This window comes from Scardinius erythrophthalmus (genome assembly GCF_964197995.2).
Source record: "Scardinius erythrophthalmus genome assembly, chromosome: 5".
NCBI classification, from domain to species: domain Eukaryota; kingdom Metazoa; phylum Chordata; class Actinopteri; order Cypriniformes; family Leuciscidae; genus Scardinius; species Scardinius erythrophthalmus.
Window position 1 is genome coordinate 53,011,695 of NC_138225.1, and position 14,179 is coordinate 53,025,873.

The 14,179-nt window shown below is 38.6% G+C and overlaps 1 protein-coding gene across 1 annotated transcript in view; it reads left to right on the forward strand.

Moving 5' to 3' along the window:
• pappaa (pregnancy-associated plasma protein A, pappalysin 1a) overlaps nucleotides 1–14,179 on the forward strand; it is a 102,654-nt gene that overhangs the window by 39,528 nt on the left and 48,947 nt on the right. Inside the window, exon 11 of the mRNA XM_081366194.1 lies at nucleotides 6,084–6,280. Within this exon, the coding sequence (XP_081222320.1) occupies nucleotides 6,084–6,280 (197 nt within the window). The remainder of the gene's footprint in view (nucleotides 1–6,083; nucleotides 6,281–14,179) is intronic.

A 14,179-nucleotide genomic window follows, 5' to 3' on the forward strand; every position in this document is an offset into this window, starting at 1 on the left:
TCTGAAGGATCATGTGACACTGAAGACTGGAGTAATGATGCTGAAAATTCAGCTTTGATCACAGGAATAAATTACATTTTAAAATATATTAAAAAGGCAACAGTCATTTTCAAATTGTAATAATATTGCACAATATTCTCGTTTTTACTGTATTTTCTTTTGATCAAATAAATGCAACCTTGGAGAGCAGAGGAGACTTATTTTAAACCGTGATTCCTCTTTGTAGACTGCTAGTGATATACAAGCACCATTTTCAGAATATCAGGCATTGCACGTTTTTGTCCGAGAGTTTATTTCTACATTTGCTGCAGGAGCCACATCTGTGTGGCAGCTTGAGATATTTGTTTTTGTGTGGAACCATCAGGCACCATCATGAATGAACCGTTTGTCTTTCTGACTGTGCAACTGATTGTTTTTTTAGCTGGATTCCGCTGAACCAAAAGATAATGTTTTCCTTATCTCAATATTGTGTTTGAATTAGGTTGTCCAGAGACAGTAAATTGCTCGTCTCATTGTATCTGAGGAATATAACGATATCGCGGGTTCAGTGTGGCACAAATGTGCATATGGCTGTGCGCGAGGCCACGTGAACGCTAGGTGTGTGTGTGTGTGTGTGTGTGTGTGTGTGTGTTTGGTCCCCCTCTGCAGCCCCTCGTTTCAACATCAGCAGAGCTGAGCAAAGGGGAGCTCTGGAATTTATGTGAAGGCTCGAGCCAACTTGGCACGGCATGCCTCCGTCCTCCTTGCTGGAAACCCTTACACTGAGAGACAGACAGACAGACAGATATCCCTTTATCACTAAATATATGCTCATTATCACTATTTTTGTCTCAGTCTTATTCTGTACAGAAGTAAATTGTTCTCAATTATGTGCTCAACTGACACTGCTTGTTTAATTGATTAAATTGGTAACACTTTACAATAAGTTCCCATTGTTTAAAGTGCTCCTATTTTGCTTTTTTTTTTCAGATATTACCTTTGATTAAGTGTGTAATATAGTTGTTTATGAATGTGCAAAGATCAAAGTGCAGATAAATGGAGTTATTGTCTCTCAAAAGAAAGAAGTGATTCTGAACGGCGTGAAACGAGTCGTCTTGACTCCTGCTTAAACCTACTTAGGTTTGTGTTAAATCTGCATAATGCCATGCTCTTCATCGGCTGCCAGTGAACAACGCCAACTTTGACCCTGAAACACTGTAGTTTATCTGAGACTGGAAGAGTTTGGTTCGTGTTGTACATGTCGAGAAGACGCTGTTTTCTGCTGACAAAGCAAATCCACTTTGATGCACTTCTGAAGGATGAGGACTCGGGCTCGAATTGATACAGTAAAACTGTTCACATGCATCAAAAGCAACATTCAGATTTGGTAATGGGCGTGTGGTTTCCGACACGCTGTAAGGAGCCGACCAATCACATCAGACTGGGCCGTCTGACCAATCAGAGCAGAGCAGGTTTTCAGAAAGGTGGGGTTTAAAGAAACCAAATCCTCCATCGAAACGTTTCAGACACTGTGAGAAAAGAGCTGAAGCTGCAATGTATATTATGAGAAAATTAAAGAGTCGCATGCATGATGCATGTACATCTAATATAGGAGACCTCTAAAACAAAATTAGAAGCTTTTAAAATAGCTTAATAGATGCCCTTTGAATTACAATGAGCAATACAGATAGAGAACATTTTAATAATGTATTAGTAAATGTAGAAATTAACATTAATGCTTTAGTGTTGTTATTGTTTGTCCATGTTAACCAATGGAACCTGTGGAGTGTTGCCATTAAATTGTTTAAATTAGTTTTAAAATGGTTAATTTCTTTACATTTTTTAAATGTTCTCTTTCTTGGTGTATTATGCACTGTTTTTATAATTCGTTTTATTTGCACCACTAATATTCAGTTTGTTGATAAACTGCCAGACAGACAGAGTAGGAGTGGATAAAGACACAATGTGGGAGAGAAAATGTGATTGGAGAATGCGAAATAGTGAGAGACGAACAGAGGAGGAACGGCTAAAACACTTGAATGAGGAACAGCGGCTCCAGGGCCTGGGAAACTCATCCCAAATATCCCAAAACTCAACAGCTCTCCTGTCTGGAAAACCATGATGGATCTGAAAGCTGAAGAATGCTGCCTCCGGTGGTAGGAAGGCATGAAGGCACATCTGAAACCAATGTCTGAGCAACATCTTGTCTGCCAAGATGCCTTCATCTGCTCGGATTCTGACGGCAGCGTAGATCCAAAATTAACACCCGTCAGTGGCAAATCTGAGAAAATACTCTGCAATTGATTGTTCGCAAAGACCCGCCCCCTTTAGTTACTGTTGCTATGTCCGTCAAGCCACGCCGCTCTCACGCCACACATGTTCTCACACAGTGAAAAATACATAACGGAGCAAAGAGGACACTGACAACACGCTGACAGACAGGACAGACCAGCTTCAGATCATTTTGTAAATAAATTTAAACAATAAATACCGTTTTGTGGCTCTTTAATGTGTCTGACAGATCGCTTATTTAAAGCTGCTCATGAACTCATCATCTCTTCCTTCTAGTTCATTTATAGCATCAAATAAACATGAATGAACATCAGAAGGAATGTTGTTTTAACCGCGGAAAGACGTCGGTACACTCGTTTTTCAAGTTCAAATCCTCCAACGTTAATCTACTAACTCTCCTGACTGCTTTGTCGGTAAAGAATGGCGTATTCGGCGGATGGCGGATTATGATTGGTCAATCAGACTCCCTGCAAAGGGTCAATTGGCCGGTAACTTTATTAGGACCTGCAGCATCATGGATTTAAATAGTATTTGAGAAGGACAATCTGATTCTGACTCCTGTAAATTACGTGAGCGTTTCAGATCAGAAATTAAAGCCTGCTAAATAAAACATCTGTTGCCATTCTTTACAGCTCCATGTGCCGGCACAAATGTTGAATATCGCTCTCATTAAGCCATCAAAGTGAACATTTTAGGAGAAAAATCAAATTTTTATTTTCTTCTATGACATGATGCTGTGACTGTAACAAAATTACCTCTTTTTGTTTGTCTCAAAATGCAAAATAGAGTTTCATGGCTAGTAGAAATATGTATTTGTTGAACTCACTCATCATTGGCTGGTGTGGGTGTGTAATTCACTGCCTAATGATATCCAGCGATCTTGTGTGCGTCGTCTAAGAACACAAACAAGGACATTAGAGTTAGCCAAAGCTAAAAGGAAGATGGAAACTAGAATAAAAATACATTCTCATGGTTACAAAACTAAATGAAATAAACAAAGCCATGTAGTTTTAGTAAATGATATATGGTATATTATAAATTAAAAACTTTTTTAATTACACATGATATGGTAATAAAACTACAGTTGGGTACAGAAGTTTTTTTCAGTTGACTCATACACAAAATCACCACCATCTCTACCTACATTTGAGCAAAACTGTCTCACCTATAGGCCTACAGTCACCGTGATTTTGCCAAGTAAGACATGTTCCATATTTTGTTGATCCTGGAACAGCATTTCTGTCTGAAAATTTAGTCCTAACCCTATCCATACCCATAAACCTTACCCTAACTTATCTCTAATATCAGAGGGAAATGATAAGTGAATAACACTGATGTAGAAGCACCAAACCTGGTTGTAAACTTATACATTTTGATGTTTGCATCACATAAGCAGCGCCATATGTGTGTCTTTTCTTCTGTAGTAAACTCGCTCTGAAGCTCACCTGATACAGCATTACACTCGTGATGTGAAGCGCTCGGGTACGAGTCTGTGAAACACGAGTCACGATAAAAGAGCTCAAAGACTCGTAGAAGCAAGATAAAATGGCATGCCTGTTTCAGCTAATGCATTTTTATCTCACATTTGCTCTTGATCGGGTATGTTTAGGGTTTAGTGTAGGTGGAACGTTATTTTGAAACGCGATAAGCATTCACTTTTTTGAGCTCTCACCGGACTTTTCATTTCCGAACTGCTGTGATGTGTATAACATCCAACATAATAAAACACTGACAGATTCACTTTCTGTTTCGAATAACACTGAACATGCTTTTAGCGACACTCACTGATCTTTGTGTTGCGGAAAGAAGCAGCAGTGTAATATCATGTTGCATGAATTTAATTTAAAGCAATATACTCACATAGTGCACTAAACTTAACTTTTAATTTAAAATTTTCTTCATTTTATTACATTTGATAACATTATTAAATCCAACTAATTTTAATGGTACTTGTAGTTTAAAACAGGATACACTGCAAACAATGCTTTTCTTACTTAGGATTTTTGTCTTGTTTCCAGTCCAAAAAAAAAAAAAAAAAATCGTACATCAAGATGCATTTACTAAATAAGTAAAATTAGATAAGATATTATGTTTTGTTTTCCGGGGGAAATAATCAAAATTAAGTGAGTTTTTGCTTAAAACAAGCAAAATTATCTGTCCATGGGGTAAGAAAAATAATCTTAATTCAAACAGAAACAAGATCATTTTTCTTACCCCATGGACAGATAATTTTGCTTGTTTTAAGCAAAAACTCACTTCATTTTGCTTTATTTCTCCAGAAAACAAGAGATAATATCTTATTGCATTTTACTACTTTATTATACCATGGTCTGGGTGAATACTCGATTCTGATTGGCTGCAGGGTGTCTGTTAAAAAGTGATAATGGACACCTAGGAAAGGCGTCCCGTCAATTTGCCTGATGACAGTCCTAAATGTTTGCGCTGGCTCAAACTCACTGATCAACTGCTGCGGTCGGGTCGCTGTGGCCACGTTGCTCGGCAACGCCTGTATACGGGAGATATTAAATAGTGCGCTCGACTTAATAAATAAAAACCCTCACGATTTTTACTCTAAAACACATTAAATTATTATTAATTGATTAAATATTTCTTTCTTTCGTAAGTAACCATGGTATAAGCGGGTTAATGCCCTTCGAGGTGTCCATTATCAGGTTTTAATGGACTTCGGCGGAGGCAACCGTCCTCCGCTGCGCGTTGGACGGTTCACGCCTCGCCGTCGTCCATTAAAACCTGATAATGGACACCTCGTCGGGCATTAACCCTTACGTAAATGCATCTTGATTTAAGAATTTTTTTGATATTTGGACTGGAAACAAGACTAAGTAAGAAACATTTTTTTGCAGTGTACCTTTTTCAGATCTTGATGGATAGAGTTGAGTGGTGCATTTTAGCCTGACCCATAAGAACTTGAGTATAGTAACAAGTAACGTTATATACATCATGATATCCTTACATTTGAAAGCCATTAAAATAATGAATATTGATGGGATATATATCGATATCAGTATATTGTGTTTTGTCATATGATCACACATTAAATTTGACTATATGCAATATAATGTTGGAGGGACAATGGTATTTAACGGATTATGTTTTTTTTTTTTTTTTTTTTTACACAAAACCCCTTGCAATAACAGCTGTTGAAGATTACTGCCAAATTATCTCAGACGATAAACACTACACACAAAAATGGTGTGTTTGCCATTTGTTAGCGAGAGAGAGAGAGAGAGAGAGAGAGAGAGAGAGAGAGGGAGGGAGGGAGAGGAACCAGTCAATGACTTTGTAGGAGAACGTTTTCCTTAAGAATATACTAAAGCTAAAAGCAAAACAAAACAATCAAAAACTAAACAAATACCAAAAGCCATCAATCATAGAGTGAAAATAACTAAAACTAAACCATAGTGTTATGAATAATTGAAAATTATATTAAAACTACATACAAAACTAATAACCTTAAATAAAAATGTCATGTGATTGATCTGCTGAAAGAACAAATGTATAAATGTCCCTAGTTTTCAGCATATACCGCTGTGATCTTTATTTCCTCTAATTATTATTCGGATGAATATGAAGCTGTGAGGACGGGGGGGGGGGGTTTCAATCTGCACACAGAAAACAAGAGAAGACTTTCTTTAGTTCAGGCTTTATTCACTCGTCATATTACTGTACTTTTCCCATAAATATTTTTGTTTAAATGTACAGTAAATTTAGTGTTTGTTTGATGCTAACATGACAAACTTGTCTTTCTGAAACATGAATATGTACACGTGTGTGTGTGTGTGTGTGTGCAGATGAGCCGAGCATGTGCTACTATTATGACGGCGATGGCGTCTGTGAAGACTTCGAGCGGGAGACGGGAGTGAAGGACTGTGGTCTGTATACGCCGAATGGTTTTCTGGACCAGTGGGCAACCACAGTGGAAGTGTCCCATGAAGATAGGCTGTACTGCCCAGCTGACGTGACTGCAGGATATCCTGCTATTACTAAGGTTTGTGTCCACCTAGATTCAGCCTTAAAGGAACACGTCGACTTTTTGGGACTTTAGCTTATTCACCGTATCCCCCAGAGTTAGATAAGTCCACACACACCCTTCTCATCTCCGTTTGTGCTGTAAGTCTGTCTGTTCACTGCTAGCCTAGCTTAGCACAAAGACCGGAGGTAAATGGCTCCAGCTAGCATACTGCTCCCAATAAGTGACAAAATAACGCCAACATTTTCCTATTTACATGTTGTGATTTGTATAGTCACAGCGTGTACAAATAACAAGGTCACATGAGACACAGCCATCTTCTAACCGTATACATACTGGGAACTATATTCTCAGAAGGCGAAGCACTGCTACTTGGGCGGAGTGATTTGCTGCAGCGCCTGAGAAGCCCCGTGGTGAGGAGCAGAGTTCGCTCAGAGTTGGAGTAAATCACTCCGCAGAAGTAGCAGTGCTTCGTCTTCTGAGAATATAGTTCCCAGTATGTATACGGTATTATTAGTCGTGTATTGCCGTTTGAGCTGCGCGCGCTGAAACTGAAGAGGATCACCGTAAGCTTTACTACATTAATTCTTAACCAAATGCATCCTATATGAGATAAATCAGATATAGATAGGCCTACACAAAATAAACACAACATTGCAACTTACATTTGCACAAAACAAAAGGCTGCGAATGCACACGCAAACTTATAGTCATGAGGAAGGTGTAAAATGGTCCCAAACATAACTCCGGCGTGCTCGCTATACGTTTTGCGGTTGAGCAGCACGCACGCGCATGAACCTGCTTAATCGACGATCGATACGTTTTATCGATTAAATGTATTATCGACAATTAATCAATCGTCGATTAATCGTTAACATCCCTAGTACGCACGGAGATGAGAAGGGTGTGTATGGACTTATCTAACTCTGGGGGATACGGTGAATAAGCTAAAGTCCCAAAAAGTCGACGTGTTCCTTTAAGATGCGTTCACATCGACAGTGATGGAGGTGTTATGGCTTTATGAGGAGGCCAGTCACATCAGCTCACTGCCTTCTGTGCATTACATCACTGTGCCTTTGTACTGCTCGACTTTGCATTGCCAGCCATTGCGCAAATGAACAATTCTCATTGACATCGAATGGTCGATTTGTTGTTATAAATTGGGGTCAGTTTCAATTATCTTTAGATTCTTTGAACATTCATGGACGAGCCACAGTTTTTCACCTGCTATCTGATACATGTCGCTCAAAAAAAACAATACCCTAAAATCTACACCATTCATATTTTCTTATATTCTATCATGCATGAATGTATTAAATACAGTATATTATGTAAAGAAAATGGTCTAGTTCTAAAACTATTCAAGACTTTTAACTCTGTAAAGCCTGACATATGAAATCCTTTTTTCTTTAAATGGAAAAGTTTACTTGACTTTTACGCAACATATTATATATTTTCCATGTGTGTTTTTGTTAAGTATCAAATATGATCCATCAGGCTTTTGGGGAGCGTTCATCTCTCAGTCATCATTGCATTGCATTATATGTTTTGCCCTCCACAATAAAAACTAAACAGAATCGATCATAAAACTAAGCATTGAAATGTCATCTTACTGTTTATTTTTGATTATGGAGGGCAAAACATATAATGCAATGCAATACAATGATGATTGAGAGATGAACAAATAAACCTCCCTCAAAAGCCTGATGGATCATATTTCATACTAAACTCGCATAAAAAAATGATGTATGAACAGTCAAGTAAACAATAAGGCATGTGGTAGATTGCGAGCTGCTTTTTCTGCAAAATTGGGCCTTTTGGAAATCGTGTGGACTTTTGCAAAAGATGGTCCTTTTCATGTAAGAACATTGGCTTGCCACAAATACTTGCCTCAGTTCCTTCCGTAAGACTGGAGATAAAATCTCCATAGCTGAGTGGACCGTAAAGATGTCTGTGAAATTACACGCCGACCTCGGTGTCAAACAGTCTTGGCCTGTTTCCTTCCAAGAACACACAGCGTAAAGTTTTGCTGAGGAATGGCTGTTTCCTAAATTATCCAAGAAATAAAGTAGAATATATTCTGAACATGTTTCCGTGGGTCGATACTCCTAAACATGAAGCACACATGGCTTTTTCCTCATCTCTTAGAGTGCCATCTGCCGTCTGTAGTGCGGTCTGAAGTCAGCACAACCCAAGGCGCATCGGCCAGGGCTGTTTAAAGAGCCTGGAATACTTTGAAATGCTCGTGTTGTTTTGTTTTCTTCGGCTGTTTGTTGTGTCCTCTCCTTCAGAAAGGGTTCTGACATGTCCCGTATACTGTACCTTCAAGGGCCCGTTCAGCCCTGTAGGGAAAGGAGCGTAGCCGATAGGGATCTGCTGGGATGCTTTCAGAAGACAAGAGAAGGAGAGGAAGAGTCTGTGTCTATTTGCCAGGAAGAACAAACCAATCTTTAGGTCATTTTCATTCACTGAAGACTTACACACTGTAATGTCTCTGCCCCCCCCACCTGACATTTTAAAGACCGTCTGTGTGTCTTACAACAAGAGAGAACACAACGTCTTTTCTTCTGTGTGGCCTGGAAGAGATGCTCTTGATTTAGGTCATATACAATAACTCTAGCCCATTTTCATCCATTTGAACTCTAATTAACATTTAATACCAATTAATCACAGAGATTCAGTGATCTGTCTTCTACATCACGAGTGCAGAGGAAGCGTAAATTATGAGAATGAGTTTCAATTAAAGTAGTTATCTTGTTTCGGGTTTCACACTGTTCATAGCCTTGGATTAACAATTACTCTTCGATATTCATAATCTGAGCTTGTAAATATTTTATTTCGGACAGTATTTCCTGAGTAGACTTTTTGGACAATAGCGGTAATTTTTCCAATATCTGTAATTACTCCAATTGGCACATTTTGTATTGTAAAGCAATATTTTAAAATTAAGATTATTAATGTATAGACATGTTTATATAAATATATACTGTATATCTTTAATATACCAACATTAGATGTGTTAACACACACACAAAAACCCCATTTTATATATACATATTTTTTTGTTCAAATTATTGTTTTATTTTTTATTAAACTCTTGACGTTAAATAAAGCTTTATAAACATCATCATAAAAATGCATCATTGTAGTATCTCAGTATCTTCGTTTACTGTAACTCTTGACAAGTTCAGATTTCTAAAAACATGCACATTAATAAGAGATAACAATGCGTTTTATTTAATAAACTCAATTTATTTTTCCATTTATCATTTATCATTTTTATGGCATTATTCGTGCCTCTCTGAATAGGGTATTCAGCTTCGGGCACATCCCTATTTTGCATAATAATATAATAGAATGCATGCAATGTGTGTGCTTGTATTTTGTTACCACAATGACGTAAAAACGATTATAATTTGGCAAGTGTTTGCAGTTGCTTTTATATATAGAGCATGGTTTCCTAAATACAACAGTGTGCGTTTGAAAGCATAGGAAGAGAGTCTTCGGGTTGTTACACACACCAGCTAATCGAGCATCGGAATTACTGCTGAATTATTTAAATAATTACCTGCTCCTAATTTTACCTGTCTCCTGGGCAAACTGCAACCGGGATCATTTGAGGTACTTCATACACCTGGCCAAGCACAAATGGGACTCCGCTGTAATAATGCTTAAACAGAACATCTTGTTCATGTAGTGGCACCATTAGGATTCTGCTTTTAGCTGACGCTGGTCCGGAGGGAATTCACCAGTTAACAGTAAGTAAGCACATGTTAGCATAGCGAGGTCACATAATGCAGCCAGCTGATCCCTAAGGCGCCCCATGTTCCTCAACGAGCGCTGACGCAAACTCCATTGCCCTGGGGGCGTCATGACGGCATACAGGAGAGCATTGTGCTGCTGGAGTCTGCGTGTGAACTGACTCTACCACAAAACGCTGGCAAGGTCTTGCAAGGTGGGAGGGTCAGATGAGTCACGCCCATTTCTTGTTGGGTCACTAATCGTCTTCAGCAATGCTTTGATTGCTGCAATGTGGCAAGATAACTTTGTGCAGTCATCTCTGTGCAACTAAACAAGGCGCCATTGATTCCTGTAGCTCAACCAGTAGAGCATGGCGCTGGGAATGCCAAGGTCGTCGGTTCGATTCCCAGGGAATGCATGTAATGATAGAATGCATACATTAAATGCGACGGATAAAAGTGTCTGCCAGATGCATAAATGTAATGGTTTGCCATATACTGTTGAGTCTTCTCCTGCTTCAATTATTCCAGATGGTTTCCCCATTAAAGACTGGATTTTAAAAGGCAACCTCCATTTACACTGCTGGCTGTTAACATGTCAGGGTTTTTGGAAGCCTGTTGAACTAGGGCTGTTTATGTGATGTGGAGTTAGCTCACAGACAGAGTGCTCTTGGGAAGCCATTGGCCAACCACACATTTTCCTTGTTTGCCCACAGAGGCAAGAGCCAATGCTTCAGGCCTGACACCCTAGACGAAGCCGTACCCGGCGCAGTCCTAGTCCCAGTTATGAGATCAGTGCTGTCATAAACCATCTGGGAGAAGTTGATATGGTTGAGGTTGCACTCCCAACACATTTCCCTTATTCTGTGGCAGATTTTTGAGCCTTGCTGCATGGCTAACAAAGGATGTTACCTCACATGGCGAATGTTGCGCAGGGTTCCCTCATGTTGGGATGGTGGTTTGAACCTCACAAAGGTCTCTCAATAAATAGCTTGCAGATGTTTATTGGCTAGTTGGCAAAGCCTCGTCTTATTTGTCCCAATTTTGCTGGAAAAACAAGTTCAAGTTTATCCAATGTGGGCAGGGAAAATAAACAAGCAAATATGCAAATAGATTCCAAATAAGAAACATTCATTTCCCTTGAAATGGTTTGTGTGAGGAAAGTTCTTTTGCAACAGTAGAGTTGAAAGTCTTTAAGCTTGGAAAACAAAGACAAAATGCCTCTAAATGTTCACAGTGACTCAAGAAGCCAAAATTGGCTCATTTTTAAATAGTTAGCGTGAACAACTGCTCAGTTGCACTTTTCATGCATATCACCATGTAGCAGATCGAGGGAAATGCTCTTCCTTTGAGTGATCTTGCAAAAGAAATGATTTTTCCCCAAAAAAAATACATTTTTGCTCAAAGACAAAATGACACTTAATACCTAAAAAAAAAAAAACCCTGCTTCTGGTTCATTTAAGCCGCACTGTTAAAGGGGGAATTCACCGCTGGCAAGATGGGCTTTAATAAAATGTGTCTGTCTATGCAGTAGAAACTCGCTGCTACATGACTAGAGAAAACAGAGATAAATGGCTGTGTTGTTCATTTTTTTGCCCAAAACTTTAACTGTTGCACTTTTGATTTTGGAACCGACTGTTTGTTGATCTGACTGTCCATTGGCGGGAATACAAACATGCAGAAGTTTGATCTGAAGTTTTAATAAAAGTTGTCAAAAGTCCGGTGGATGATGCAAAATTATGCATTTCGTGTCATCCGATGGACTTTTGCTGGCAAAAACTGTAAATGGGGATATCTGGGTCCAGGCAACACAGAACAAGAGTGCATGTTGTTCATTTATAAATACTACCGACAGTGTAACAATCCAAAGCTGGTTGCAAATCTGCAAACTAATCCTTTAGTCAAGTGATCCAGGGGCTGATTTGTTGCCAGGCCGCACAGCTGAATGTGTTTTTGTTGCACCGAGAAGCGTGGGTTCCTCTGAGAATTGAGGTTTGCGGTGACTGAGCACTTTGTTTTACCTTTGCAGAGGACACCTGTTGGATATCCACATCTTTTCTGAAGGATTGTTGATGCTGAACATAGGGCTGGGCGATATGGCCAAAAAATCATATCTCGGTATTTTTGGGTTAAATGGCGATATACGATATATATCTCGGTACTTTCTACATTTTCCCATTTGGATAAAGAAAATCTGTATTTATTTAAAAAACATGCCATTTTCATCCTGCCCAATGATATCCTACAATTAATGTTGATATTGGAGGATATGGAAACAAATATAGTGAATGTAATGTAGGCTATGCAATATATTATGTGCAAAAAGGTGGTTCATATCACATTACATTCTAACAAAAATAATGCTTTTGTTTTTAAATTGACTAAAGGCTAAACTAAAAATGAAAATAAAAACAAAATAACTTAAACTATTAGCCTGCGTTTGATTACCCCGTTATAATGGTCACTTTCATAAAAATATACTTGTAGGTTTAAAATTCCCCATATGGCATATGGCACATGTTGTTTCCAACAACAAATATTTTAGCAATATGTATATTTTAGTCAGAATTATTGCGCTACTATTCTATTGTGCTCCATTTGTTTGGCCCGCATGCGCGCGGCGTCGCTCATTCACGGAAGCTTAAATATTAGCGGAGATTCAATTGCAGAAGCTCGTCCTCTCCTGACAGTGAAATGGACATATTTGTTTGACTTTCTAACATTTACAGATGGAGAATATACCTGTGAAATGTAAGTTAAGCACTGAGGAAAGCAACACATCTCAAACGCATTAAACAGCGCAAGTATATATCTGTCAGTCAGCAACAGTATCTGTCAGTAAGCATCTGACAGGGCAAGCTGCTTTAAACTTGTTAACTATATCTTACCAGTTATTTTGAAGCCCTTAATATAAGCTTGTGTCATGTATAGGACAAATTGTAGGCTACTATGTACTTTCACTGCGGCAGCTCACACTGCGTCTTCCGCTGTTTTTCAGATGTGCTCGTATCAAACTACTGTATCGATATAAACGGTATTGCCTCATTCCATATCGTTTAAAAAAAATATATCGATATATCGTACAAACTCGATATACCGCCCAGCCCTAACTGAACATGCTCTCTTTTGGTGCAGCAAACATGGACACTGGTGAACTTTGGCAGGCCTTTATCAGTAGCTTAGTTCACATTAGGGGTGGAACATCTTCCCAAAATTACATATCACAATCTTATAACAAACAATCACGTTCCACGATCTGAATCACGATCTTCCCAATTTTGAGAATTTCCAGACTGGAACAAGCCTATGGACTTTGACTATAAAATTTGCACAATTTAAAATGCAGTACTGCATTAAACAATCAGTGGTCAAAATAGTCATTAAATATACATTGATTCGTATTAAAATACTAAAGTTATTCAGTCAAAAACTTTTGCGATTTTTATTCTTTCTAAATGTCGACAAAAAACTATTGCGAAATGACGGCGTTTCCAGTAACCGATGTTATGCGACTAAAATTTAATTTTTTCCTTTCACGATAAGTAAAATCATTCCAAAAACCATGGTAACAGAAGTTGGTAGGTTTATATACTATATCCCAGCCACCGCACTAGCCATTATTATTAATCGTCGAAGGAGATGTATGTGTGTTTTCCAAGCATTAATGGTAAGGAACGACCCTTATTATACTTGTGAGCGGCACATATGAGGTGTTTCTGGGTGTTTCTCCCTCAGATCTGCTTCGAGGTCTTGATTGTGGCATTTCTTTGAGGTTTAGAATCCATTATTCCTGTAATTATTTTGTCTTATATGAATTTAATAAAGAGCTCTGTCTCGTATTCTGTCCAAACACACCGCGTCATCTACGTCAGGTGACTTGTAAATGCGCAAAAACTGTTTCCATTGCAGTTTTGCGAAATATTTCTTTTTCGAATTGCCTGAAAAAACCCCTCATGCGAGTGTAAAAACTTTTTTGCGATAAATGGGAGTTTTTGCGAAATTGACGTGTTTCCATTGGGCGTATTTTCAATTTGCGCAATTTGAAGGGTAATGGAAACGCAGCTACAGACAGCAGCAGTGATTTGCATTAGGCTTTAAGACCGAATGCATGGATCTAAAATAATGACACGTATCTGATTTCTTTACCAACTGTTCATCCACTCAAGACATAACCAAT